Source organism: Microcaecilia unicolor, chromosome 11, assembly GCF_901765095.1.
Source record: "Microcaecilia unicolor chromosome 11, aMicUni1.1, whole genome shotgun sequence".
NCBI classification, from domain to species: Eukaryota; Metazoa; Chordata; class Amphibia; order Gymnophiona; family Siphonopidae; genus Microcaecilia; species Microcaecilia unicolor.
The window spans coordinates 127811614-127837051 of NC_044041.1; the positions used below are offsets into that span (position 1 = coordinate 127811614).

The 25438-nt window shown below is 46.2% G+C and overlaps 1 protein-coding gene across 1 annotated transcript in view; it reads right to left on the reverse strand.

Moving 5' to 3' along the window:
* Nucleotides 1-1785: 1785 nt before the first annotated feature.
* LOC115480260 (forkhead box protein A4-A-like) overlaps nt 1786-25438 on the reverse strand; it is a 29164-nt gene continuing 5511 nt past the window's right edge. Inside the window, exon 2 of the mRNA XM_030218800.1 lies at nt 1786-3088. Coding sequence (XP_030074660.1) covers nt 1931-3088 — 1158 coding nt within the window. The 3' untranslated portion in view covers nt 1786-1930. The remainder of the gene's footprint in view (nt 3089-25438) is intronic.

The following is a 25438-nucleotide window of genomic DNA, read 5'->3' on the forward strand; positions in this document are numbered from 1 at the left end:
ATCTTCCTATTTCTCCTTTCAGCAAGACTTTGAAGACCTACCTGTTTGATCAATAGTTTGGATCTATGATTAACTGCTTTGCTTACTCATTTGTGATGTTAACTTCCCTCATCTGTTGAGATCTTCTTGTACCGTAAACCGCTATGAATCCTTCTTGGAAATTGGGCAGTATATAAGACTCCAACAGAATAGAATAGAATGCTTAACATTTCACACAATTAAACTCAACCCTGATCTCCCGTTGCAGAATCAGCCCAGACCTAAGTATGAAATACTTGCTGGAATAAATGAGTCTTTATTAGAGTGCAAAAGGATATGGCTCCTGGCCTGTTAAATGGCACTTAACAGGCTATCGAGCAATATTCAGTTGTCTTCCATTGCCCTAGTTACAAATTTAGGGCCCTGTTTACTAAGGTGCACTAGCGTTTTTAGCATGCGCTGCTATAGACACCCATATATTCCTATGGGTGTCTCTAGTATTAGAACGCACGCTAAAAATGTTAGCATGCCTACAGCGTGGCCTAATAAACAGGGCCCTTAGATTGTGAGCACCCCGGGACAGAAAATACCTACTGTACCAGAATTTAACTTACTTTGAGTTACTATTAAAGAAGGTATGATGTAAATCTAAATCTGAAATAAATAGTAACAGGCTGTTGTATCTCTACCCACCTGGGTGCACACACATCTTCAGTGTGAGCCCTGGCTACACGATCACTTCCTGGAAACATCATGATGAAGTTCTCTCCTTCCAGTTGGCCTTCACCTTCCAGAGCGGTACATGGACTGGTGGAAATAGACACTTCTTCCATGACACTGAAGGTCTCCGTAATACATCATATCACATCAGTAACTGTACACAAATCCTGGCCTAAATCAGATTGGCCACAGACCTACATTAGGCCTGGTCAAGGCCAGGAGTAGTGTGTTCTGGATCACAAAGACTACTGCACTAGAATTTCCTCAGCCCTTCTTGGGAAGGAGCACTTGACACCCCCATCTTTGAAAGCTAAGTCAGCCCTGAATGTTCAGCTTCTGTTACTGAGAATGTCTGCAACCAGGAGCTGGGAAAAAATGGAAAAGGCCTAGGCCTGGACCTGCCACTTCACCCAATAAACTAAATCCAAAGAGGATGACTCAGTATTTGGTTTGCCCCACTGCACATATGGAAATACAGTTCTTTCTGTTATGGGAAGTCAGAGCTATATTTCCAAAGGTGAAGTGGGACAAAGTTGGGACAGGATTAGTCTCTTAGGGCTGGCTAAGGTGAGCTGATTAGTTGAAGTCTAGAGTGCTTTCTACTTTCTCTAACTCAGCTGAGCCAAAGGCAGCTCTTGAGTTTCTGAGAAATGAAATTTGCTCTCCTCCTCCCCCCCCCCCCCCCCAAAAAAAAAAAAAGCAAATGCAGTAAGACAGACAAAATGCAAAATATTTGGAACTCTGAAACCTTAGAATCTAACCTCTGAGTTTCTGGGGAAATTGATGGTGGAAGAAGTGGGATATTGTCCCAAGTGGCAATTAGTGGGAAGAGTAGTTGGCTGAGACAGGGCATGAGATTCTGTTATACAGTGGAGGCAGCTCATATGGAAAAACGGGCCAATTTTAAGGGGTCAGCAATAGAGACACCCTTCTACTATGAAAGGTATATACCTAAAATAGAAATATTCAGGCAGCATTTGTAAGGCAACGAGAGGTTTTTGAGGCCATAAAGAGACTGGCAAACTGAAACTAACTCTTTAATTATATATTAATATCAACATAGCTTCAAAAGTATACATTTAATAACATTTGTGTGTGTGTGTGTGTGTGTATATATGTATGTATATATATATATATATATATATATATATATATATATATATATATATAGGAACAAATTTAAATACATTGGCATGAATAATACAACATACACAGAGGCCAGCTTACGAGCTCAGAGGAAGCTAAGAAGAGGCTGAGGGTGTGTGTTTGTATAGTATAACCCGGGACTGGATGGCATAGGTGGAATCTCCAGTCCAGGTTTGGCATTTGTGGGGTGGAAATTGCTAACAGCAGCCAAGCCATGCCCCGAATAATGCCCAGCCTGCTCCTGAGGAAGTGGGACGTCCATCCCATGGCATGGCTGATCTGAAGACACAAGGTTCGTATTAGAAAATGGATTGTGGAGAGAGAGTGGCTCAGACTTCAGGTGACCATTGCTGCTGAGCTGGCAGAGGAAACTCTCATTAGGTGGGCCCACACTGTGGAAGAGCTGGTGGGCTGGAGAGTTCCTTGGGTCTGAAAAGGGGCTGAGACTAGGAGAGGTGGTTTGGGCCTGCTGGGTAATAAGATGTCTTCCCTGATCGATGCCGGTAGAAGAGCTGGGTGATTGGGCAGGAGAGCTCCCATCAGCACTGGAGGATGGAGAACACACTGGCTCACTTGCTTGCTCGCACGCCTCGTCATCTTGGCCTTGTTTGCTACGGTCACATTTGAAGCGCTTCTGTCTCCTCAAGTAGCAGCCATTTTCAAACATGTTTCCAGATTCAGGGTGGAGGGCCCAGTAGGAGCCCTTACCTGGTTTCTCTGGGGACCTGGGAACTTTCACAAAGCAGTCATTGAAGGAGAGGGAGTGCCGGATAGAGTTCTGCCACCTTTGTTGGTTCTGTCGGTAGAAGGGGAAGAGCTCCGTGATCCACTGGTATATCTCATTCAACGTCATCATTTTGTTGGGTGATTGCTGAATTGCCATGGTGATGAGTGAAATGTATGAGTAAGGAGGCTTGGCATGTGAATAATTCCTCCGGTAGGTCCGTGGGTCCTCCTGGAATTCAAGACCACCCTGCCCATAGACTAGGGCACTCATGGAAGAATGGGGAGTCATGGGGGAGCTTTGGGACCCCATGTTCGCACTTTGTTTCAGATGCCCTGGTATATTTGGAAGGCCTGGAGGTAAGGAACTTATAGAGCCCACGCTGCTCAGGAGCCCTGGTACAGAGGTGCCCACTCCATTGTTGATGTAGGGCATGGCTGCCGCTTCTGTAGATCCCTCGCTAGGCAGGAAGGAGCAACTACTAAGACTGGGGGGCAGGGTAGGCATGCTTGGGTAGACCTGAAAGAGAAATGAAGAGCCAGTTAGTGGATATATTTGGACATTCTTCTGCTAATCCACTGTCTTCAACCTCCAGGCATCAACTAATCTGGCTTTCTCAATACAACAAGACGACTTCTGCACTTTTATCCCAAACATTAGGACTGGCAAATCTGGCTCCTTACAGCCAGAAAAGGGAGATCTGTGAGGAATATTCAGTGGGTATACTTCAAGAATTGTGTTTGATCTGCAAATTTTAGGCTGTCTGGTATTCAATGTGGGAGGATGTGATAAAAGGAGTTAGCAAAACTGGGTTTAAAAAGATTTGGACACATTTCAGGAGGAAATTCTTAATTCTATAAACCATTATTAACCACTGCTTATCTCTGGGGGTAAGTACTCTAGCATGGAATATTGCTATTTTTTAGGGGGGGGGGGGGGGGGTGGATCCTGCCAGGTACTTGTGACCTGAATTCAGTGGTGTGCTGGAGCAGGCTCTCACAGGCTCGCAAGAGCCGGTTGTTAAGTTTTTAAGAATTTTGGAAGACGGTTGTTAAAGTAGGGCCCTCCATGGCTACTTTAACAACTGGCTCCCAAAATGTGGGCTTGGGCCCCCTGCTGAATTATCTTTTATTTTGCTGATGGGGATGCTGAGCCCCGCCAGCCAAGTGAATAGACTACTGCTGCTCCACGCTCCTTGTTTCCAGCTCTGGGCAGCAGGTTGGGACTTCTCGAGCATGTGAGAGAAGTTCCAGCATGCTGCTCAGAGCAAGACATTGGGAGTGGTGGCAGTCCATTTATTGGCTGCCAGCAAAGGTATGCCTAGTGTGCCCGCATGAAAGGATGGAGGAGAGAGAGGCAAGTGTTGCTCCCCCCTCCTCCCCGGCCACCCCTGGCCCTTCCAACTGCAGAGCTGGCTACGTCCGGAGAAAGAGCCTGTTAAAAAATTTACCAGCAGACCCCTGCCTGAATTGGACATTGTTGGAAAGAAGATACTGGGCTTGATGGACCCATTTGGTCCGACCCCGTATGGAAATTATGTTTTGTGGCTCTGAGAAACCAGAGTTGTCCATCCCTTGCTTAGTTGAATTTCTTTGTTGCCTAGATATACTCATTTATTTATTAACTTATTTGTTGGTATTTATTAACCCTCACTCAAGCATAAAAATCTCACTCTTAAATCTATTTTCTGTGTAACCTCAATTACAGTGGTGGAAATAAGTATTTGATCCCTTGCTGATTTTGTAAGTTTGCCCACTGACAAAGACATGAGCAGCCCATAATTGAAGGGTAGGTTATTGGTAACAGTGAGAGATAGCACATCACAAATTAAATCCGGAAAATCACATTGTGGAAAGTATATGAATTTATTTGCATTCTGCAGAGGGAAATAAGTATTTGATCCCCCACCAACCAGTAAGAGATCTGGCCCCTACAGACCAGGTAGATGCTCCAAATCAACTCGTTACCTGCATGACAGACAGCTGTCGGCAATGGTCACCTGTATGAAAGACACCTGTCCACAGACTCAGTGAATCAGTCAGACTCTAACCTCTACAAAATGGCCAAGAGCAAGGAGCTGTCTAAGGATGTCAGGGACAAGATCATACACCTGCACAAGGCTGGAATGGGCTACAAAACCATCAGTAAGACGCTGGGCGAGAAGGAGACAACTGTTGGTGCCATAGTAAGAAAATGGAAGAAGTACAAAATGACTGTCAATCGACAAAGATCTGGGGCTCCACGCAAAATCTCACCTCGTGGGGTATCCTTGATCATGAGGAAGGTTAGAAATCAGCCTACAACTACAAGGGGGGAACTTGTCAATGATCTCAAGGCAGCTGGGACCACTGTCACCACGAAAACCATTGGTAACACATTACGACATAACGGATTGCAATCCTGCAGTGCCCGCAAGGTCCCCCTGCTCCGGAAGGCACATGTGACGGCCCGTCTGAAGTTTGCCAGTGAACACCTGGATGATGCCGAGAGTGATTGGGAGAAGGTGCTGTGGTCAGATGAGACAAAAATTGAGCTCTTTGGCATGAACTCAACTCGCCGTGTTTGGAGGAAGAGAAATGCTGCCTATGACCCAAAGAACACCGTCCCCACTGTCAAGCATGGAGGTGGAAATGTTATGTTTTGGGGGTGTTTCTCTGCTAAGGGCACAGGACTACTTCACCGCATCAATGGGAGAATGGATGGGGCCATGTACCGTACAATTCTGAGTGACAACCTCCTTCCCTCCGCCAGGGCCTTAAAAATGGGTCGTGGCTGGGTCTTCCAGCACGACAATGACCCAAAACATACAGCCAAGGCAACAAAGGAGTGGCTCAGGAAGAAGCACATTAGGGTCATGGAGTGGCCTAGCCAGTCACCAGACCTTAATCCCATTGAAAACTTATGGAGGGAGCTGAAGCTGCGAGTTGCCAAGCGACAGCCCAGAACTCTTAATGATTTAGAGATGATCTGCAAAGAGGAGTGGACCAAAATTCCTCCTGACATGTGTGCAAACCTCATCATCAACTACAGAAGACGTCTGACCGCTGTGCTTGCCAACAAGGGTTTTGCCACCAAGTATTAGGTCTTGTTTGCCAGAGGGATTAAATACTTATTTCCCTCTGCAGAATGCAAATAAATTCATATACTTTCCACAATGTGATTTTCCGGATTTAATTTGTGATGTGCTATCTCTCACTGTTACCAATAACCTACCCTTCAATTATGGGCTGCTCATGTCTTTGTCAGTGGGCAAACTTACAAAATCAGCAAGGGATCAAATACTTATTTCCACCACTGTATATCAAAAAATGCTTTCAATAAAGATCACCTTAAATATTCAGATTCTCATAACATAACAAGGGGTAGGACAAGCCTCAGAACCGGTCTAGCCACTAATGTGGCTCAAAAATATATTTATATTTTGAGAGGTATTTATTAACCACTTTTATAGAGGGGAGATTCACCCAAAGATATGTACAGCAGGTATAGCTTGACATAAAACTTACAATTTTGTTAACAGCATAACAATAGTTAAATGACAAAATATAATACAATCAATGGTGTAAACTCAGAGACAGGCAATTGAATTCTAACAATAGGGATAACATGATACAGTGTCAGATGTATACACATTAAAACATTACAACAGAATGATCACATAGCAAGGAATTGGAACAGCAGGGGAGAAACATCAAGTGTCAAATTCACAAGTACAGTGGGAAATACAAAATATTACTCCAGGAACCATTCATGGATCAACACTGGACACATGAATGGTTAAGGAGAGGTGAATTGAAACCTAAGGGTGAGCGATTTAAAGTTGCAGCCCAGGACAGCAGATTAAGGACAAGATGGTTTACAGTAAGCATTGAAAACACTGGTGCGGATTCTGTAACAAAGAGCTGGAAACAGTTACTCATCTTGTGCCTGGCTGCGAAGTGCTGATGGTAGAAAATTTTTACACACAGAGGCACAACAAGGTGACATCTCATTCATTGGAAACTCTGTAAGCATTACATCAGTGTACCAGAAAAGCATTGGGATCATGACCCTAAGAGATGGGACTTCCTCATCCTGACTGCAACAAAACTGGATATAGTGGTAAAAGCAGTGCTTTTTTCTAACAAAAAAGGTGCCAGTACTCAAATGCCAGACCACACTTCAGGGGTGGGGTGGTCACTCCACAATAGCCAGGCTTCCTGCAACAGAATCTATGACAAGGCAGAATTGTCATGTAGAGCCTGAGCTCTTTCATTCAAACTTGGGAACCATGGATCAATTTTAGCAGACAATGGAAAAGGTGCAGGTACTCAATACCCCCAAGTACCCCCTCAAAAAAAGCCCTGGGTAAAAGAGAAAAAAATCAGAATGGCATTGATTATAGAGGTGTCAGTCCCAAATGATTACTGCGTGAATCAAGTGGACAGAAGGAAGATCCTCAAGTACCAAGAAATGCAGTCTGAGACTAAGAAAATGTGGTAGAAAGATAAAGAAATATTTCCCCATCATTTTGGGTGCCACAGACTTGATGAAAAAGAACTTCCAAGCATATATATGTTACATCTTATGAACTCCAGACAGAAGCTTTCTTTGGCACAATGTAAGTACTACAGCAAGCATTAGCAGTAAATTTGAGAGACTGAGATCATACTCCATATGCTCTGGCGAACGTTTAGGAGTGAGGTTCATTCTTGTCATGGTATACCCACTTGGAGAAATTGCCCCCCAGAAACATGGTAAATATCAGCAGAGTACAAATGATACAATAATAGGTGAATGGAAAAACAGTCATAACACAGAAATGATACTTACAATGTCAGCACAATAAAATAGACACATATTAAAACATTCAAATAAAAGATATGACATTCATAATGTCAATATGATACAATGGACATCTTAAGAGGCGGCCGAGGGGGCAGGTGCAGTTCAGATGTATAGAAAGGGAAAGGGGATGAGACTTGATATACTGCCTTCCTGTGGTTTACTATCAAAGTGGTTTACATATTATATACAGGTATTTATTTTGTACCTGGGGCAATGGTGAGTTAAGTGACTTGCCCAGAGTCACAAGGAGTGGCAGTGGGATTCGAACCCAGTTAATAGACACATGAAAACAAAAGGGACTCAATTCTGTAAATGGTGCTTCAACGGGCGCCTTTTATAGAATAGCGCTTAGAGCTGGGATCTGCGCCCAATTTTGGGCACGAGGATTTACACCAACTGAACCCAGGTGTAAATCCCGATGCCTTTAGCCTCTTGGGTACCTGCAGTCATCAGAGGGCAGCTCCGGACATTATAGCTCTGTGTGCGCTGATGACTCGCAGTGTCCCTGCCCCCCATAAGACACAGACTTCCTGTATCTGTGAAAGGCAGGACGCTGCAGAGTCATAAGTGTGTGGCTGGGAGGTCCTGCTGCTTTCTGATGACCATCACCAATGTATCTATGATCTGGTGGCAGCAGCGGGTAAGAGGCTGGTGAAGCTGTAGGGAACTTAAGGGAAAGGCGCTGCTGCAGGGATGGGAAAATTAGGTTCTTACCTTGGTAATTTTCTTTCCTTTAGTCATAGCAGATGAAGCCATTACGTATGGGTTATGTCCATCAACCAGCAGGGGAGATAGAGAGCACTCAAACTTTCACAGTGCCCTCTTGGCCAGCTAGCTCCACTACCTCTTCAGTATTTGAAGCTTCCAAAGCAGTATGGCAAACCGCAATGGAAATCACAAGAGCTTTCCTCACAGCTAACGATGGCCCATCACAAGGGCATGAACTCATAAAGGAGGGAATGCACATCCTCCTGGAGGGAATAAACTAATCCTCCTTATTGTATAAGTGGAGGGGAACACACGCGCCTCCTGGAGGGAATCACACATCCTCCCAACACACTGGAGGGAATGAACTCATCCTCCTATTTATAGAACTGGAGGGGAACACACGCGCCTCCTGGAGAGAATCAACACATCCTCCAAAAAAAAACATGCTGGAGGGAATGAACACATCCTCCTAAATTTAAACTGAACATGAATCCTGAAGATTGTTTTCCAACTTTCTCCCAAGGAAGGAACTTCAGGAAATTAGAACAGAACCTGAAAAACAGATTCACAACATACAGACAATCATACAGGGAGGGCTCATGGCTTCATCTGCTATGACTAAAGGAAAGAAAATTACCAAGGTAAGAACCTAATTTTCCCTTCGTTGTCATCAAGCAGATGAAGCCATTACGTATGGGATGTAACAAAGCAATCCCTAGATAGGTGGGAACAAGCCACACCACGCGCTAGCACTTGTGCACCAAAACGAACATCCCTCCTGGCAGCCACATCCAGCCTGTAATGTCGGGCAAAGGAGAGCTTAGAAGCCCATGTTGCTGCACTGCATATCTCTTGAAGAGAGAGTGCTCCAGTTTCAGCCCAAGAGGAAGAAATCGCTCTAGTAGAATGCGCCTTAAAGGCTACAGGCGGAACCCTGCCGGCCAGCAGATAAGCTGAAAAGATAGTTTCTTTGAGCCAGCGGGCAATAGTGGCTTTAGACGCTGGAGACCCTCTGCGAGAACCGGATAGCAAAACAAACAGATGATCAGAAGTCCTGAAAGAGTTAGTAACTCGCAGATACTGCAGCAGAGTCCTGCGCACATCCAAAAGGTGCAGCTGCCCAAACGATTCTGGAAACTCTTCCTCTGAAAAAGAGGGCAAGAAAATAGGCTGGTTTAGGTGAAAGGCTGAAACCACCTTAGGCATAAAGGAAGGCACGGTCCGAACCGTGACTCCGGACTCTAAAAATTGCAGAAATGGGTCTCTACAGGACAGCACCTGGAGCTCTGACACCCGTCTCGCCGAGGTAATGGCCACCAGAAAAACGGCCTTCAGTGTCAAATCTTTCTCCGATGCTCGCCGAAGCGGCTCAAAAGGAGATGCCTGCAGGGTTTTCAAAACTAGCCCCAGGTTCCAAGCTGGACAGAGTGCTCGCACTGGAGGTCGGAGCCGAAGCACCCCTCTAAGAAACCGTGCCACATCTGGGTGAGCAGCCAAAGACACGCCTTCCACCTTACCACGAAGGGAGGCCAACGCTGCCACCTGCACCCGCAGGGAATTATAGGCCAAGCCTTTTTGTACACCTTCCTGCAAAATGTCCAGAATCGGCGAGACAGGAGCCCGCATTGGAGCAATGGCTCTGGAAGCACACCAAGACTCAAACAGGCACCAAATCCTGGCATAAGCCACGGAAGTGGACCGCTTGTGGGCTTGCAGGAGAGTGGAAACTTTATTGGAATAACCTTTATCCCTCAATTGCGCCCTCTCAATAGCCATGCCGTAAGACCAAAGCGGCCGGCGTCCTCCATGGCTACCGGTCCCTGAGTCAACAGGTTCGGTATCAGAGGTAACGGCAGAGGAGCCTCCAGGAGCATCTGTCGGAGGTCTGCATACCAAGGTCTCCTTGGTCAATCCGGGGCGATGAGGACCACTTCTCCTGGGTGCAGTCGAATCCGCAAGAGCAGGCGCCCTATCAAGGGCCATGGGGGAAACACATAAAGTAGACCTGGAGGCCAGGGTTGAGCCAAGGCATCCAACCCCGCCGAGCGAAGATCTCTCCGTCTGCTGAAGAAGCACGAGACTTTGGTATTGGCACTTGTCGCCATTAGATCCATCACGGGCTTGCCCCATTTGGCACAGATCTGCAGGAATACTTCGTCTGCCAGATTCCATTCTGCTGGATCGATCTGATGCCTGCTCAGATAATCGGCCTGCACATTGCTCTGACCTGCAATATGAGCTGCCGACAGAAACTGAAGATGCAGCTCGGCCCAGTTGCAAATCAGTTCGGCCTGCGCGGCTAGTGCTCTGCACCTTGTTCCGCCTTGTCGATTTATATAGGCCACAGTTGTCGTGTTGTCCGACATCACTCTGACAGCCAATCCTTCCAGGGTCACTTGAAAGGCCAGAAGCGCCTGAAACACCGCTTTCAACTCTAGGCGGTTGATGGACCACTCCGACTCCTCGGGTGTCCATAGACCCTGGGCATGCTTCCCCTTGCAATGTGCGCCCCAGCCCTTCAGGCTGGCATCTGTTACCACTAGGCACCAAACGGGGAGCGTCAGCGGCATTCCTCGCCGCAGCATGCTGTCCGAGAGCCACCACTCCATGCTGAGTCGGGCCGCAGGGAGCCAAGTAAGTCTGCATTGGTAATCCTGAGAAATAGGAGACCATCTCCGGAGAAGGGAATACTGTAGAGGTCTCAGGTGCGCTCTCGCCCAGGGTACCACTTCCATCGTGGCTGTCATCGATCCCAGCAGCTGGACAATGTCCCAAGCTCGCGGGCGGGGCATCCTCAGGAGCAGACGGACCTGATTCTGAAGCTTGCACCGCCTTAGCTCGGGTAGGAACACATAGCCCAAGACTGTGTCGAACCTGGCCCCCAAAAATTCTAGAGATTGTGAAGGGGTCAGGTGACTTTTGGCCATATTGACGACCCAGCCTAGAGATTGCAGTACTGAGACCACTCTGGCTGTAGCTTGTAAGCTCTCTGTTGCAGAGTCTGCTCTGATGAGCCAGTCGTCTAGGTACGGGTGAACCCTGATACCCTCTCGCCTGAGAAAAGCAGCTACTACCACCATTACCTTCGAAAAGGTTCGGGGAGCTGTGGCAAGGCCAAAAGGCAAGGCCCTGAACTGGAAATGCTTTCCCAACACCGCAAACCTCAGAAACTTCTGGTGCGGGGGCCAAATCGGTATGTGCAAGTAAGCTTCTTTCAGGTCTAGAGACGTGAGAAACTCTCCTGGCTGTACCGCCGCAATGACGGAGTGCAGGGGTTCCATGTGGAAATGCCGCACTCTCAGGGACTTGTTCACTTCTTTTAAGTCCAGAATAGGGCGAAAGGACCCACCTTTTCGCGGCACCACAAAGTAGATGGAGTATCGGCCGCAGCCTTGCTCGGCGGGAGGCACCGGGATCACAGCCCCTAACTGAATCAGACCTTACAAAGTCTCCTCCACCGCCGCCCGTTTGACGGCAGAACCGCATCGGGACTCCACAAACACGTCTCTTACTGGGGCGTTGAATTCTATTCTGTATCCATATCTGATCAGGTCCAGAACCCACTGATCTGAGGAAATCTTGGCCCACTCCTCGGCAAAGAGGGAAAGCCGTCCTCCGATGACAGGCATCGAGGAGAGGGCCAGCGCACCATCATTGAGAGGGTTGCCCCTGAACTCCTGGTCTTGAGCCACCAGCTGCGGAACGCTTGTCCGAGCGAAAGGAGTTCCTCTGCTGACCACAGGCACGTGAAGTGAACCCAGCAGAACGCCCCGGGCGGTACCTTCTAGCTTCACGGAAGCAAGGTCTGTACGAGGAGTGGACCACCTGGCCCTTAGAGGAAGGCCTCTGCCTATCTTCGGGCAAGCGCTGGGGTTTAGGATCACCCAGGCCTTTCACAATTTTCTCCAACTCCTCACCAAATAGGAGAAGTCCTTGAAAAGGCAACTTCACCAACCTTTGCTTAGAGGCCATGTCCGCTGCCCAGTGTCGTAGCCACAGACTACGGCGAGCCACCACTGCTACTGCCATTTGTTTAGCCGAAGCTCTGACAAGGTCATAAAGGGCATCAGCCAGAAAGGACAAGGCCACCTCCATCCGCGGAGCCACATCCAAGAAGGGCTCCGCTCCATCTCCGGGCTGAGCCATTGCCTGTTGCAGCCAAGCTAGGCAGGCTCTAACAGCATAACAGCTGCATGCAGACACCCGAACAGTGAGACCTGCAATTTCAAAGGACCGTTTCAATGCTGTTTCCAGCCTATGGTCTTGAACATCCTTCAGGGCAACACCTCCTTCAACAGGGAGGGTAGTTCTCTTTGTCACCGCAGTGACTAGGGCATCCACTGAAGGCATTTGAAAACGAGCCAAATGTCCCTCACGCAGAGGGTATAACTGCCCCATAGCCCTGGAAACTCTCAAAGGTCCCTCGGGGTCAGCCCACTGAGCCGAAACAAGCTCTAGGATGGAGTCATGCAAAGGGAAGGCCCGAGCAGCTTTCTTGGTACTAGCCATCCTGGGATTACCCGAGGAGGCCATGCCACTGTCAGGATCTTCAATCGAGAGGGCCTGCAGGGTATCTGAAATAAGCGCTGGCAGCTCATCACTGTGGAAAATCCTCTCCGCGGAGGGATCATCCAGATCCTGTGGTAAATCCGCACCTGACTCTGGTTCCTCAGACCAAGAAAGTCTGTCAGAGTTCTCCGAATCCTCACACCCCGACCATGGGGGGGGAAAAAGGTGCACCACAATCTGAAGGGGAATTAACCCTTCTGCGCTTATCTTTAGGCCAAGCATCCGGGGAAAAAAGCCTCACTGGGCAGTCCCAGGCCAGAATCCATCGGGGGGGGGGGGGGCAATCAGAGGAGCCTCAGGCGACCCCTGAGGAAGGGCTCTTTTCATCATGTATGCTTTATGCAGCAAAAGCACAAAATCCGGGGAGAAAATCTCACCCTGGGCACCCAAATCCTGTCCGGTGCCAGCCACTCCTGAAATAACCTCATCTCGAGGTGCCCCACCCGGCTCAGGTCTCTCCGTGTCCACGGAGGCCGCGCCATGCGGTGTAAGCAAAATGGCGCCCGCTGCCAGCTCAGAGCGGGAAGAAACATCGCTCGCCATGCTCGGGCCGGCTCCTACGCCAGTACAGCACGATTTACAGAGCCCTGCTGCTGATTTGCGCTTGCCACAAGTGGAACAGCGCTTTACATTGTCCGCAGCCATCGCCGAAAAACGGCGGTAAAATCCAAAATGGCGGTTTCGCGCCAAAATCGCCCCGATCGCGGGCCCACCCCAGAGGAGTTGGAAAACACTCTTACCTCAAAGGATCTAGTGTACAACTACGATCCTGCTGAAAATCAGGTCAAAAACCTCTGTTCCAGCGTCTCTGCGTTTAAAAACGCGACGCGACTTTCTTTTCTTTTTTTTTTTAAAGCTGTGAGGAAAGCAGAGGTATTGAAGGCTCCGGAGGCTCAGATGAGTGGGAAAGGCAGGGAAAGGGCGAACCTATATGCCTGCATCCACTGTTGGTGGGTAAGGACAGGGAAAGCAAGGCAATATGTCCACATCCACAGAGGTATGGGTAAGGCAGGGAAAGGGCTAACCTATGTGCCTTTAAAGTGAAGCTGCTATAGCCTCCAACACCCCGGTTAACAACTGGCAAGCCAGGAACCACCTCCCGGCAGATTTTTCTGGAGCTCGAACAAGCTGCAGCCACCCTGCTAGGGGAGATAGAGAATACTGAAGAGGCAGTGGAGCTGGCTGGCCAAGAGGGCACTGTGAAAGTTTGAGTGCTCTCTATCTCCCCTGCTGGTTGATGGACATAACCCATACGTAATGGCTTCATCTGCTTTATGACAAGGAATAGGAGGATTTGGAGGAGAGGTAAATGGGGTGCATCAATTGGAATTTGGAAAATAAAGACTGAGATGAAAGATGCTAGGGCACTCAAATGAAGGAGGAGGGGAATAAGGACGTGAAGGGTGCACAGGCCACGTTTTGCACACATACAGATGCACTACAGCAGTAGCATAGTAAGAAGGGTGGGAGCAGACCACCAACCCTAGACATCATCTTCCCTTACTACGCCACTGCTCTCGTAGCTGGGATATTGTGCCAGTTCCTTCTGATACCCACAGCGTAGAGGGTTCTCACCTCCTTCCTCAAGAACCTCAACCAGAACAATCTTCAGAATTTTCCTATACAAAATTCATCCAAAAAATCTCTAATCATCTACCACTAGGCGTTGTTACAGGAAGATGGGAAAAATTTCAGGGCCATTCTACAGAACTGCTATGTAACAAAGGGCCTTGTGGTTTTGCCTATTCATGAGGTGCTTCAAGAACTTCAATTAAATATATGTAAAACTCCCATCAACTATCGCTTCAGCTTCCAGACACCTGGAGCTCCTATACAAGGTTCTCCAATCATAGCCAGCAGTTTCTGAGGCAGCCTTGAAAGAGAGTAAATTGTCAAAGTCTCACTAAGAAAAGTATACCAGAGTTCCACGATTACACTCACAATAGTAGCTCATCAACTTCAAATGCTTCACTTCCAGCATTCCAAACAACAACAATTAAAGGATTCTTTTTCTTCCATGTAACTCTCATCAGAACAACTGACAACTCTTCTTATGGATCTTCAGGAGATTATATATCATTTGATAAGCTCCACCTATGATGTCTATGATACAATTTCCACAGCTTCCACACTAGCTATAGCAGCACGGAGTATAGCATGGTTGAAAGTGTCAGATCTGGGAGAAGATCTTCATGATCCTTAATGGATGTTCCATGCTTAAGGGACATCTATTTGGGAAAAAGGTAGATGATGCAGTATCCCAAGAACATAAGAATAGCCATACTGGGTCAGACCAATGGTCCATCTACCCAGTATCCTGCTTCCAGCAGTGACCAATCCAGGTCATAAATACCTGGTAGAAACCCAAGTAGTAGCATCATTCCATGCTACTAAATCCAGGGCAAGCATTGGGTTCCCCCATGTCCATTTCAATAACAGACTATGGACTTTTCCTCCAGGAACTTGTCCAAACCTTTTTTTTTTAACCCAGATATGCTAACTACCGTCGCCACATCATCCAGCAATGAGTTCCAGTGCTTAACTATTTTTTTAGTTAAAAAATATTTCCCCCTATTTGTTTTAAAAGTATTTCCATGCAATTTCATTGAGTGTCCCCTGTTCGTTGTACTTTTTAAATGAGTGAAAAATCAATTCCCCTCCACCCGCTCCACACCACTCAGGATTTTGTAGACCTCAATCATACCCCACCCCTCAGCCATCTCTTTTCCAAGCTGAGGAGCCCTAACCTCTTTATACTTTCCTCATATGGGAGCAGTTCCATCCCCTCTTATTTTGATTGCTCTTCTTTTAACCTTTTCTAATTCTGCTATATCTTTTTTGAATTATAGCAACCAGAGTTGAACACAATATTCAAGGTGAAGTTGCACCATGGAGCAATAAAGAGGCATTATAATATTTTTGGTCTTATTTTGCATCTCTCTCCTAATAATTCCTAGCATCCCATTTGCTTTTGGCTGCCGCCGCACATGGGGCAGAAGATTTCAACATATTGTCTACAATGATACTTAGGTCTTTGAGGGGTCACTCTTAACATGGACCCTAGAATCAGATAACTATGATTCAGATTATTCTTCCCAATGTGCATCACTTTGTATTTGTCTATATTAAATTTCATCTGCCATTTGGATGCCCAGTCTTCCAATTTCCTAAGATCTTCCTTCCAATTTCCTAAGGTCTTACTGCAATTTTTCACAATCCACATGTGTTTTGACAGCTTTGAATAGTTTTGTGTCGTCTGCAAATTTAATCACCTCCCTTGTCATTCCAATTTCCATATCATTTATAAATATGTTAAATAGCGGCACTCCACTGTTCACCATTGAGAGAATTGACCATTTAACCCTACCCTCTGTTTTCTGTCCAATAACCAGTTCTTAATCCACACTAGAACCTTACCTCTTATCCAATGACTCTTTAATTTTCTCAGGAGTCTCTCATGAGGAACTTTATCAAAAACTTTCTGAAAATCTAGAAACACTATTTTTTTCAACAGGCTCACCTTTATCCACATGTTTATTCATGCCTTCAAAGGAAGCAAATTGGTGAGGTAAAACTTCCCTCAGCTGAACCCATGCTGACTCTGTCTCATTAAACCATGTTTGTCTATGTGTTCTGTAATTTTATTCTTTATAATCGTTTCCACTATTTTGTCCGGAACCGATATCAAGCTTACCGATCTATAATTTCCCGGATCACCCCTAGAACCCTTTTTAAAAATCGGCATCACATTGACCACCCTCCAATCTTCAGGTACTACAGACGATTTTAACGACAGGTTACATATTACTCACAGACAGCAATTTCATGCCCAGGTGGTCGCTGTTGAGATTTGTTGGGCAGCGACATTGTTGTCAGTTCACACTTTTGTCAAGCACTATCGGTTGGATGTGGCAGCGTGGGAGGAGGCGACCTTTGGGGCTTTGGTTCTTGTGGCGGAGGTTTCAGCTTCCCACCCAATTTAGGAACTATTCTGCTACATCCCATAATAGTGGTGTTCCTTGGTCAGCTGCCACCCGGGGCGGATCATGGATTGCCACTGTGCACCCCTCCAGATGCAGCGCATCCCCCTGGATGCAGCACCCCCCCCCCCCCCCAGCACATCACCTCCAACCCCCCCCAGTTGCACTGCTCTTACCTCCTGGGGGTGAAGGGAGCATTGGAGCAGCAGCGTGGCTGTTGGCTCCACTGGTTCCCTGCCCGGAACAGGAAGTAACATCAGAGGGAGCAGAGAACGGGTGGAGCTGACAGCCATATGGCTGCTCCCTGCAACCCCTGCAGCATGCACCTGGGGTGCACCGCCCCCCCCCCCCCCTCCCTGCCCTCAGTACACCACGTCTCTGGATTCATCTGCTGCTAACGCAAAGGAATGAAAAATTATGTCTTTATCTGATCATTTTCTTTCCTTTAGTCGCAGCAGATGAATCCATGGCCCCACCCCTATCTATGCGTTTTTGGTTGCCGAACAGATTTTTCCTGAGGAGGTTTCCACTGTGTTTGTTGTTGTTCTGTTCTTTGTTTCTAGATTTTATCATGATGTTTGGGGGATACCATGTGGATTCTGTGAGGAAGGGGCTATGATTGTTTCCTTCTGCTTTGTTACAGGATATACTGGCTGGCCAAGGAGCAAAACGCTCTAAAAGGCACAGTTCAATTCAGTGCTCTCTATCTCCACCAGCTGGTAGATAGACACAACCCACAAGTCTCTGGTTCATCTGCTGCGAGTAAAGGAAAGAAAATTATCAGGTAAGACAATTTTTTGGTTCAGGTCGTAAACCAGAAGCTAGAGACACTTGGACAACTGATGGAATGGGCTAACCTAGCGGCATTCTTTCAGTACTGGGAACAGTACTATGCCCAAGCAGAAGGCACAGCAATGGGTTCCCCCTCTCCCTGGTGGTACCCAACATAAAGTCTCTGAAATCCATCCTATTGGAGAGTACCAGGGTTAACCCACACTGTGGATCTGCAACTTTGTGCACAAATTTGGAAGCGATTTGAATCTGATTTGGACAGCCAATTTTGGGTGGGCCTGAGTCCAAGGTGGGTGGGCACTGGGCATGCATGAAAACTAAGCATGTGAAGAGAGGCTGGTGTCGGTTTCAGCTTGAGGCAAGTGCTGCCAGCTGCCATTTGAAAGAGCACTGGCTGCCTGAGAAGGAGGAAATCTTCAGCTGACGGGGTTTGAGGACCTCTGCAAGCCATAGTAAGAGTGCACAATTTTGGGTGGGCCAGGGTCCAAATAGGGTGGGCCCTGGCCCACCCATGGCTACGCCACTGTCTGGCCCATATATATACACAAACCTCTTTATACATCAGTTCCTTGTGTATGCATTAATGCAAGATCAGTCTGCAACAAAGCAGATCTAATCAGAGAATGGGTCAAAAGTGAACAATTGGATTTTCTGTTGATATCAGAATCTTTGTTACCACAACTAGGTGATTCCATAATTAGAACTCTCTACCCCTCAGGTTATAAATAAATAAATGTTTACAGATCATGAAAACGAAGTGGAGGTTAAGCTGTCCTCTATAAATAATTCTTTCATTCCAATATTCTAAATTCTTTTTCAAATTCAGCTTTAGAAGTTTTAGCTTGTGAGATTCAGGATAATTCTTACCAAGATACAATTACATTTATTTTTATTTTAGTGTCCTCCTGGGAAATGGAATGAGGCAAGAGCTGATTTTTATGAATTTCTAATTACTGTATGCTTAAGTCAGAAACATGTATTAGTTATTGGAGATATTAATCTACATATTGAAAATTCTCAGGATTTGAATGTGACTGATTTAAAAGGTTTTCTAGATTTTATAGATCCTGTCCTATCCTATTTTCTCTCAATCTCATGAGAAAGGTCATCACTTAGGAGTCCTTTTATTTATTTATTTTGTATCCCACCTTTTCCCACCTATTTGTAGGCTCAAAGTGGCTAAAGTGCGCTAACAGATTTAGCACATGCTAACTATTAGGATGTACTAAACGATAAGATACCCATTGGAATATAGTGGGCATCTTATCATTTAGTGCACATTAATCATTAGCATGCGCTAAATCCATTAGCATACCTTAGTGTGGAGGAGTGGCCTAGTGGTTAGAGCACCAGTCTTGTCAATCCAGAGGTGGCCAGTTCAAATCCCACTGCTGCTCCTTGTGATCTTGGGCAAGTCACTTAACCCTCCATTGCCTCAGGTACAAACTTAGATTGTGAGCCCTCCTGGGACAAAGAAATATCCAGTGTACCTGAATGTAACTCACCTTCAGCTACTACTGAAAAAGGTGTGAGCAAAATCTAAATAAATAAATTAGTACAAGGACCCCCTTAGATGTGTTAGCATACTCCACTTATTCATCTACCAACATAAAAATGGAAGACGTTTCTTGGAAACCTGTTGGTCTGATCACTTCTCATTGGACCTTAAAGTTCTTTGGAAAGAAAAAGGTAACAACTTTAAACCCTACAACTAACTCTACATATACCTCTAGTAATAAGATTGATGCAGAACAATTTTGAAATCATTTAGAATCTCAGATTCAGGGACAGGAAGCAATTCAGGGGTAGATGCCCTAACAAAAACATTAAAGCCCTTACCGTACCGATTCCTTAGCGAATCGGTAAGAAACGGGCATGCATCACAGAAATCGCATGCAAATGAGCTACTCGCTGCTAGCTCATTTGCATGCGATTTCCTTCCAAGCCAGTCAGCCAGTTGAGCATGCGCAGAGCAGCCAAGCGTTATGCTGGCTGCTCTGCGCATGCCAAGGACGTCATTTATAGACGTCCTTCACTCAAAAAAAACAAAAGAGGACATCCCTGACGAGCAGGACGGGCTTTTCTTCAAACTCAAGGGTGCCTGAAAGGTAGAGACAAAAAGAATCCAAATTGCTCACACTTCGATGTTCTCACTGCTTATCTTCTGTTGTGGAGAGTGCGAAGCCCTCCTTAGGCACAGCTCCCTGCACCGATGCTGATACCGGCACTATATCAGTGTAGAGAGCAGTCCTGCAAGCTGCGCCTCGTGCAGCCCGCACAGGACCGGCGCGCACTCCTCTCTCATGGCTTCCGCCGTTCTCTCCCTGCCGGCAATGCGCAAGCTCTAGCCGGCTGCAAGACCATCCGAGGGAAAGGAAAAGTGCTCTAGTGGGCAGTCTCTCTTCATCCTCCTGTCCTCGCTCCATTCGCTTCCCTGTTAATTGCCTTCTCTCACCCTACTTGCAGGGTTTCTCTCTCTCTCCCCCCACCCCCTCAGTTAACCTCTCTTTTTTCTCGTTCCGATTCCCTCACAGCAGCCCCAACGAGAGGTGCAGACCTCCCGTTAGGTTTTCCACGGTAAGGGGATCGGAAAACGGTAGTGCATCTCATTATAATACCCTGACAACTGCAACAATCACCTTCCTATTGTTAGCTCTGGCTCTCCCCATCATGATCAGTGCTTTACCTTGATCAGGAGTTGTAGGAGTGGCCTAGTGGTTAGGGTGGTGGACTTTGGTCCTGAGGAACTGAGTTCAATTCCCACTTCAGGCACAGGCAGCTCCTTGTGACTCTGGGCAAGTCACTTAACCCTTCATTGCCCCAGGAACAAATAAGTACCTGTATACAATATGTAAGCCGCATTGAGCCTGCCATGAGTGGGAAAGTGCAGATTACAAATGTAACAAAAATAAAAGAACGCTACTCACAGGGCTGCCCTGGTGGGTCTGAGGGTCTGTGGTATTTATGTCCTGCCATGTGTAAGGTCCCAGCTCAGCTGAGACTGAGAATGCTAAGGATGGTGTCATAAACACACTGCTTAATGGTGGCAGCTGATTGCCAGATTCAGGCTCCTGCTAGAAAGGTTCTCGAAAGAGCCCAGTGTGCAGATCCTGGCCCAGATGCATCCCTGCAATGACCAAACCAGGCATTCATTCATATTAACTACCTTTACTGTAGTTCAGGGGCGTAGTCAGACAACAAATTTTGGGTGGGCCTAGGCAAGAAGTGGGTGGGCACCAAGTGTTCTCTCCTCCCCCCCCCCCCACCAAAAATATATCTCAGCTGGCAGGAAAATGCTTCTTTCCACCTTGGCAGTCTGCAGCAGGCATGCGCTGAAAACTGAGCATGCACAGGTGCCAGTATCATGGAGAGTATCATTTTTGTTACCATCAGGGGGAAGTCTTCAGCTGACGGAGCTTGGGATCCCCACTAGCTACCACTAAACGTGTGCTACTGCTGGGTGGGCCTTAGCTCTAAGCGGGTGGGCCCCAGCCCACCCAGGCGCATCTGTGGCTATGCCACTGCTGTTTGTACTAATATTTTGGAAGGGATATAAAATAGAGGAGGGAGGGATCCTCAGATAGTTGTGAAGTGAAGACTACTTAATGACTGTCCCTGAGCAATCACCACTACAGATTAGAATCTTAATTCAGAGCTCCAAGAAGGGCATCTCTCTCCATCCTGTAGTGCTATATAAATGTTTAGTAGCACTATTAGAAGCGGTGAGAGATGTTTCTCCCTGCATCCTGTGGCACACGTTGCTTATTTTAGAAGCCCTATTGATGTTTTATAGACGGCCATAGTGTCTCAATCCTGATTTCAAAAAGCTGAGATATGTATGCCTAAAACTGAAGACTGTTCATATAGCCATTTTTGATTAGGGACTCTGAATCGCCTGGTGTAGGGCGGGAGGGAAATAGTAGATGCTTTAGGGTTTGGGAGTAGAGATCAGAAGTAACTTGGGGGATAGGAAGGTGAACTGAAGGTGCTTTGGAATCTGGGGGGGGGGGGGGGGCAATAAGCTCCAGGATCCGTACAAGTATAGGCATTAATTTTCCTGTGTTGCCCCGTTGATATTTTGGATGCTCCTCCCACATCTAACTGGTGCATATATGTCCATTTCTCCGTGTATTTTCAAATGGTGCTATTCAGAGTTTCAGGAATGTCTCTTACAGAAGTTAACAAGCACTTCTGTTCTGCACTATAAGAAACGTTCCTCACAGGACTTAGAAACTTTCCTGTGGCAGAACAGGGATCAATTTTGTGGCAATAGTTAGAAAATTCTACAGAATTATTTATCAAAAGGTGTATATATGTGAATTATTTGGCATGTTAAATCACGTAAATTTAGTTTGCATAATAAAAATAAAGTTGTTGTTTCTGTTTGCTTTGCATCCAAATATTTACCACCCCCACTCTTCACTCTATATTTAAACACTGCAGTCAACAATGGATTCAAATGCTTACTGCGGTATTTAAATCTATACATGGATATTCATCACTGGTCATGATCTACATATTGCTATCCTAACTTAACCGGAGAGTACCAGTGGTACTCAAACCACATCTGGCTCCATCCCAGGACTGCACCAGCACTACCTGGATAGAGACAAGGCAGTCAGAGATGATTTTCAGCACCATTATCCAGACAATGCCACTGAAAATCCAGTTATGGCCCAGTAAGCGGCATTTATTCGGATAAGTGCCACTGAATACTGTGCCCTTAATTCTGTTCTTTTGGGAGTTTAATGGGTGTTGTACATCATGTACTACTACTACTTATTATTTCTATAGTGCTACTAGATGTATGGAGCAAGCATAGAAACATGCAAGTGACAGTCCCTGCTCCACTGAGCTTACAGTCTATTCAAGAGCAGGACACAGAAGAAATTATGGGAATGACTAAAACAACATGGGTATTAAACAGGTAATTTGACTGCCCCTATCGGACTGACCGTTCACTTGTCTTCTAGATTGTAAGCTCTTTGACCAGGGACTGCCCCTCTATGTAAATTGTACAGCACTGCGTAACCCTAGTAGCACTTTAGAAATGTTACGTAGTAGTAGTAGTAGTAAATAAGAGATTAGGATTTTAAAACAGCAGGAATCCACGTGGGGGAGAGGTAGAGGGGATGGAGAGAGAGAGAGAAAGGATTAATACTGGGGAGAAAAGGAAGATGGCATGGGTTGTTAGATGATGAGGGAAGAATTGATTAGGGGAAGAAGGGGGATGGGAAGATTGTGATGGAGCCATGGAGGTAGTATTCATGGAATCTGAGGGGGTAGGGGAATATGGAGAGAAGAAAGGATGTTCCAGGTTTTCTCCCCCTTCAGTCCTTTTTTACAGTCCCTCCTTTCCATTCGAAGCTTTCCCAGCTCCTTCATAACATCATACCCTTTACTCAGCTCTTCTTTCTATAACCTACCCCCAGCTTCTCTATTTCATCCACTTCCTCCTCCCTCCCCTCCCCCATGTTAATGGCTAAGCAAGAGGAGGATGAGGGGGGCTGTGCTTCGGGCCACAACCTCCTCTATCACCAAGGACCAACTACAGCTATGAGCTGCACAGTTTACATCAGTAGTCCAGTCCCAAGACCACAAGGGAAGAGGACACAGCAGCACATGCAACCAGTCTCCTCCTCCTGAGTGTTCACACTACAGTATGGTGGTAGAAGAGGACCGAGAGGGTGGGGTGGGGGAAAGAGTTGGAACACACTCATGTAGGACAGTTGGCCCTTCAGGGCAGCTCTCTGGTCTCCTGGACTGATTCTGCAGGGACCATGGAATGCCACTGAAAGGGGAAGATAATCTGCAATTTAGGGTCACAGGAGACTAGGAGCTTTGCATAACAGAGACATCCATCAGAATGCCTATTAACTTCTATTATACATTGTAAGAGACAGACCTCATGCTTCCTCTTTTAAGAGGAGATGTCCTCTTTTTGGAATTCTTCAGATATGTCCTTCAGGATTTTTTAATTTTTAAGAAAATATCCTCTTTTTTTATGTGTCTATGACCAATACCCCTACTCACATAATGAGAGAAACTATTTCTGGCCTATTAGTCAATCTGGACAACGGGGGTGCTAAAGAGAGAGAAAGGCATTGCTGATCTCTTTTCTGTTTTCCTACTAGTTGAATCTGTCAAAAGAATTTTGTTCGTGCTGCACAACTTTAAGCGTGTGTCGTGCAAACACTTGCACACATATCGCAGAATCCAGCCAAAGTTGTTGAGAGATATCCCCTCGTCTAATAAGTATGCTCAGACAAATTCAAATCCAGAAGTTTTTGAAAAGTAGATTATTGTCTACTGCTGCTGTACTGTAAGTCAGTCATTGTTTGATGTGTGTTTATTACCTAAAAGCCACTTACAGGTTTGCTATGATTAAATATTTCTTTAGCAAAGGTGGCATCCATTTCATTTTTGGTGTCCTCTTTTTTTGTCTCCACAAATATGGTAATCCTATCCATTAACTTCTATTATACACCAATAGAGACATCACCAGCAGTGCCTACTCGTTCTATTAACCGCCCTTCCATAGCCCCATTTAAACACGGAGGGCCTGATACACAAAGGATTTCTGCTCCTAAATTTTTCTAAATATACTCAAATTTCCTAAACTTAGGAGCTTAAAAAATGGACTGGCAAAATGGGCACATTTAGGGCAGGGGAAAAAGTTAGAAACAAAAAGGGCAATTCTAAAAATTGGCACCCAAAGATAGGTGCCAATTGTGCGTGTAAATTAAAGAACAGCAACACATACAGATGTGATTGGTGCCACTAATTGGCAATTATGTGCGTAAGTGCTAGGCACTATTCTATAACATACGTGCCAGAACAGCTTAGCGCTTGAGTGTGAGGGGACACAAACATGGTCAGAATATGGGAAAGTCATGGGGGGCCTCTCATTTATTCATTTCCAGTTCTTGATACACCACAAACGTCCATCTATGGCAACTATGTCAGGTTTACAATATTCTAAAACAGGGAGGCGAAAAAGAGAAAGTAGGAAAAAGGTGAAGAAGGACAAAGAAGTTAGGAAAGGGGGAGACTGAAAGCCTCATGGAAGAACATACATAGTAACATAGTAGATGACGGCAGAAAAAGACCTGCATGGTCCATCCAGTCTGCCCAACAAGATAAACTCATGTGTATACCTTACCTTGATTTGTACCTGCCTTTTTCAGGGCATAGACCGTACAAGTCTGCCCAGCAGTATTTCCCGCCTCCCAACCACCAGTCCCACCTCCCATCTCCGGCTCTGGCACAGACCGTATAAGTCTGCCCTCCACTATCCTCGCCTCCCAACTACCAACCTCTCTTCCCCCACCTGCTCCGCCACCCAATTTTGGCTAAGCTTCTGAGGATCCATTCCTACTGCGGAGAAATTTTACCTTCCCATGGGAGGGTTGGGTTCTTGGCAGAGGTAGGTAGGGAGGGAGGAAATTCCACAGTTTGGGGCCCAGGTAGCTGGAGGTGGTTTCTCAGGAGATGGTGAGGTGAAGGACAGAAATGGGTGTGACAGACTCCTAATGACAGAATGAAGGGGCTCAAAGAGTGTGACAGTGAAAGAGCCTTCAAATGAATGTGACGCACTGGTAATTGGTGAGGCTTGGCATTTTTGTAGATGTGATGGTTTTCTGTTCTCACAAAGCGTACTATACTAGAATACTATGTTACGCACACCTCAGGGCACAGTTAGGTTCCAACAGTTACAACTGCCATTGACCTGGCATAACTGTTGGTGCCTAACTTTAGAAGCGCCAATGTCAACGTACGCTTGTATTCTATAACAGAATCTTGGCACCAAGATGCAGTTATAGAATTGGCGCTAAAAGCATAGCATTGGGGGTGCCTCAATTTTCATGCCTATTTATAGAAATACCACCTTAGTGCTGATTTTTAGCACTAGGCTCATAAATCAGACTCAAATCTAGGTAAATGAATGTCAAGCCTAAGTTTATAAGCTTAACTTCTAGTACTGTTCCTTCTA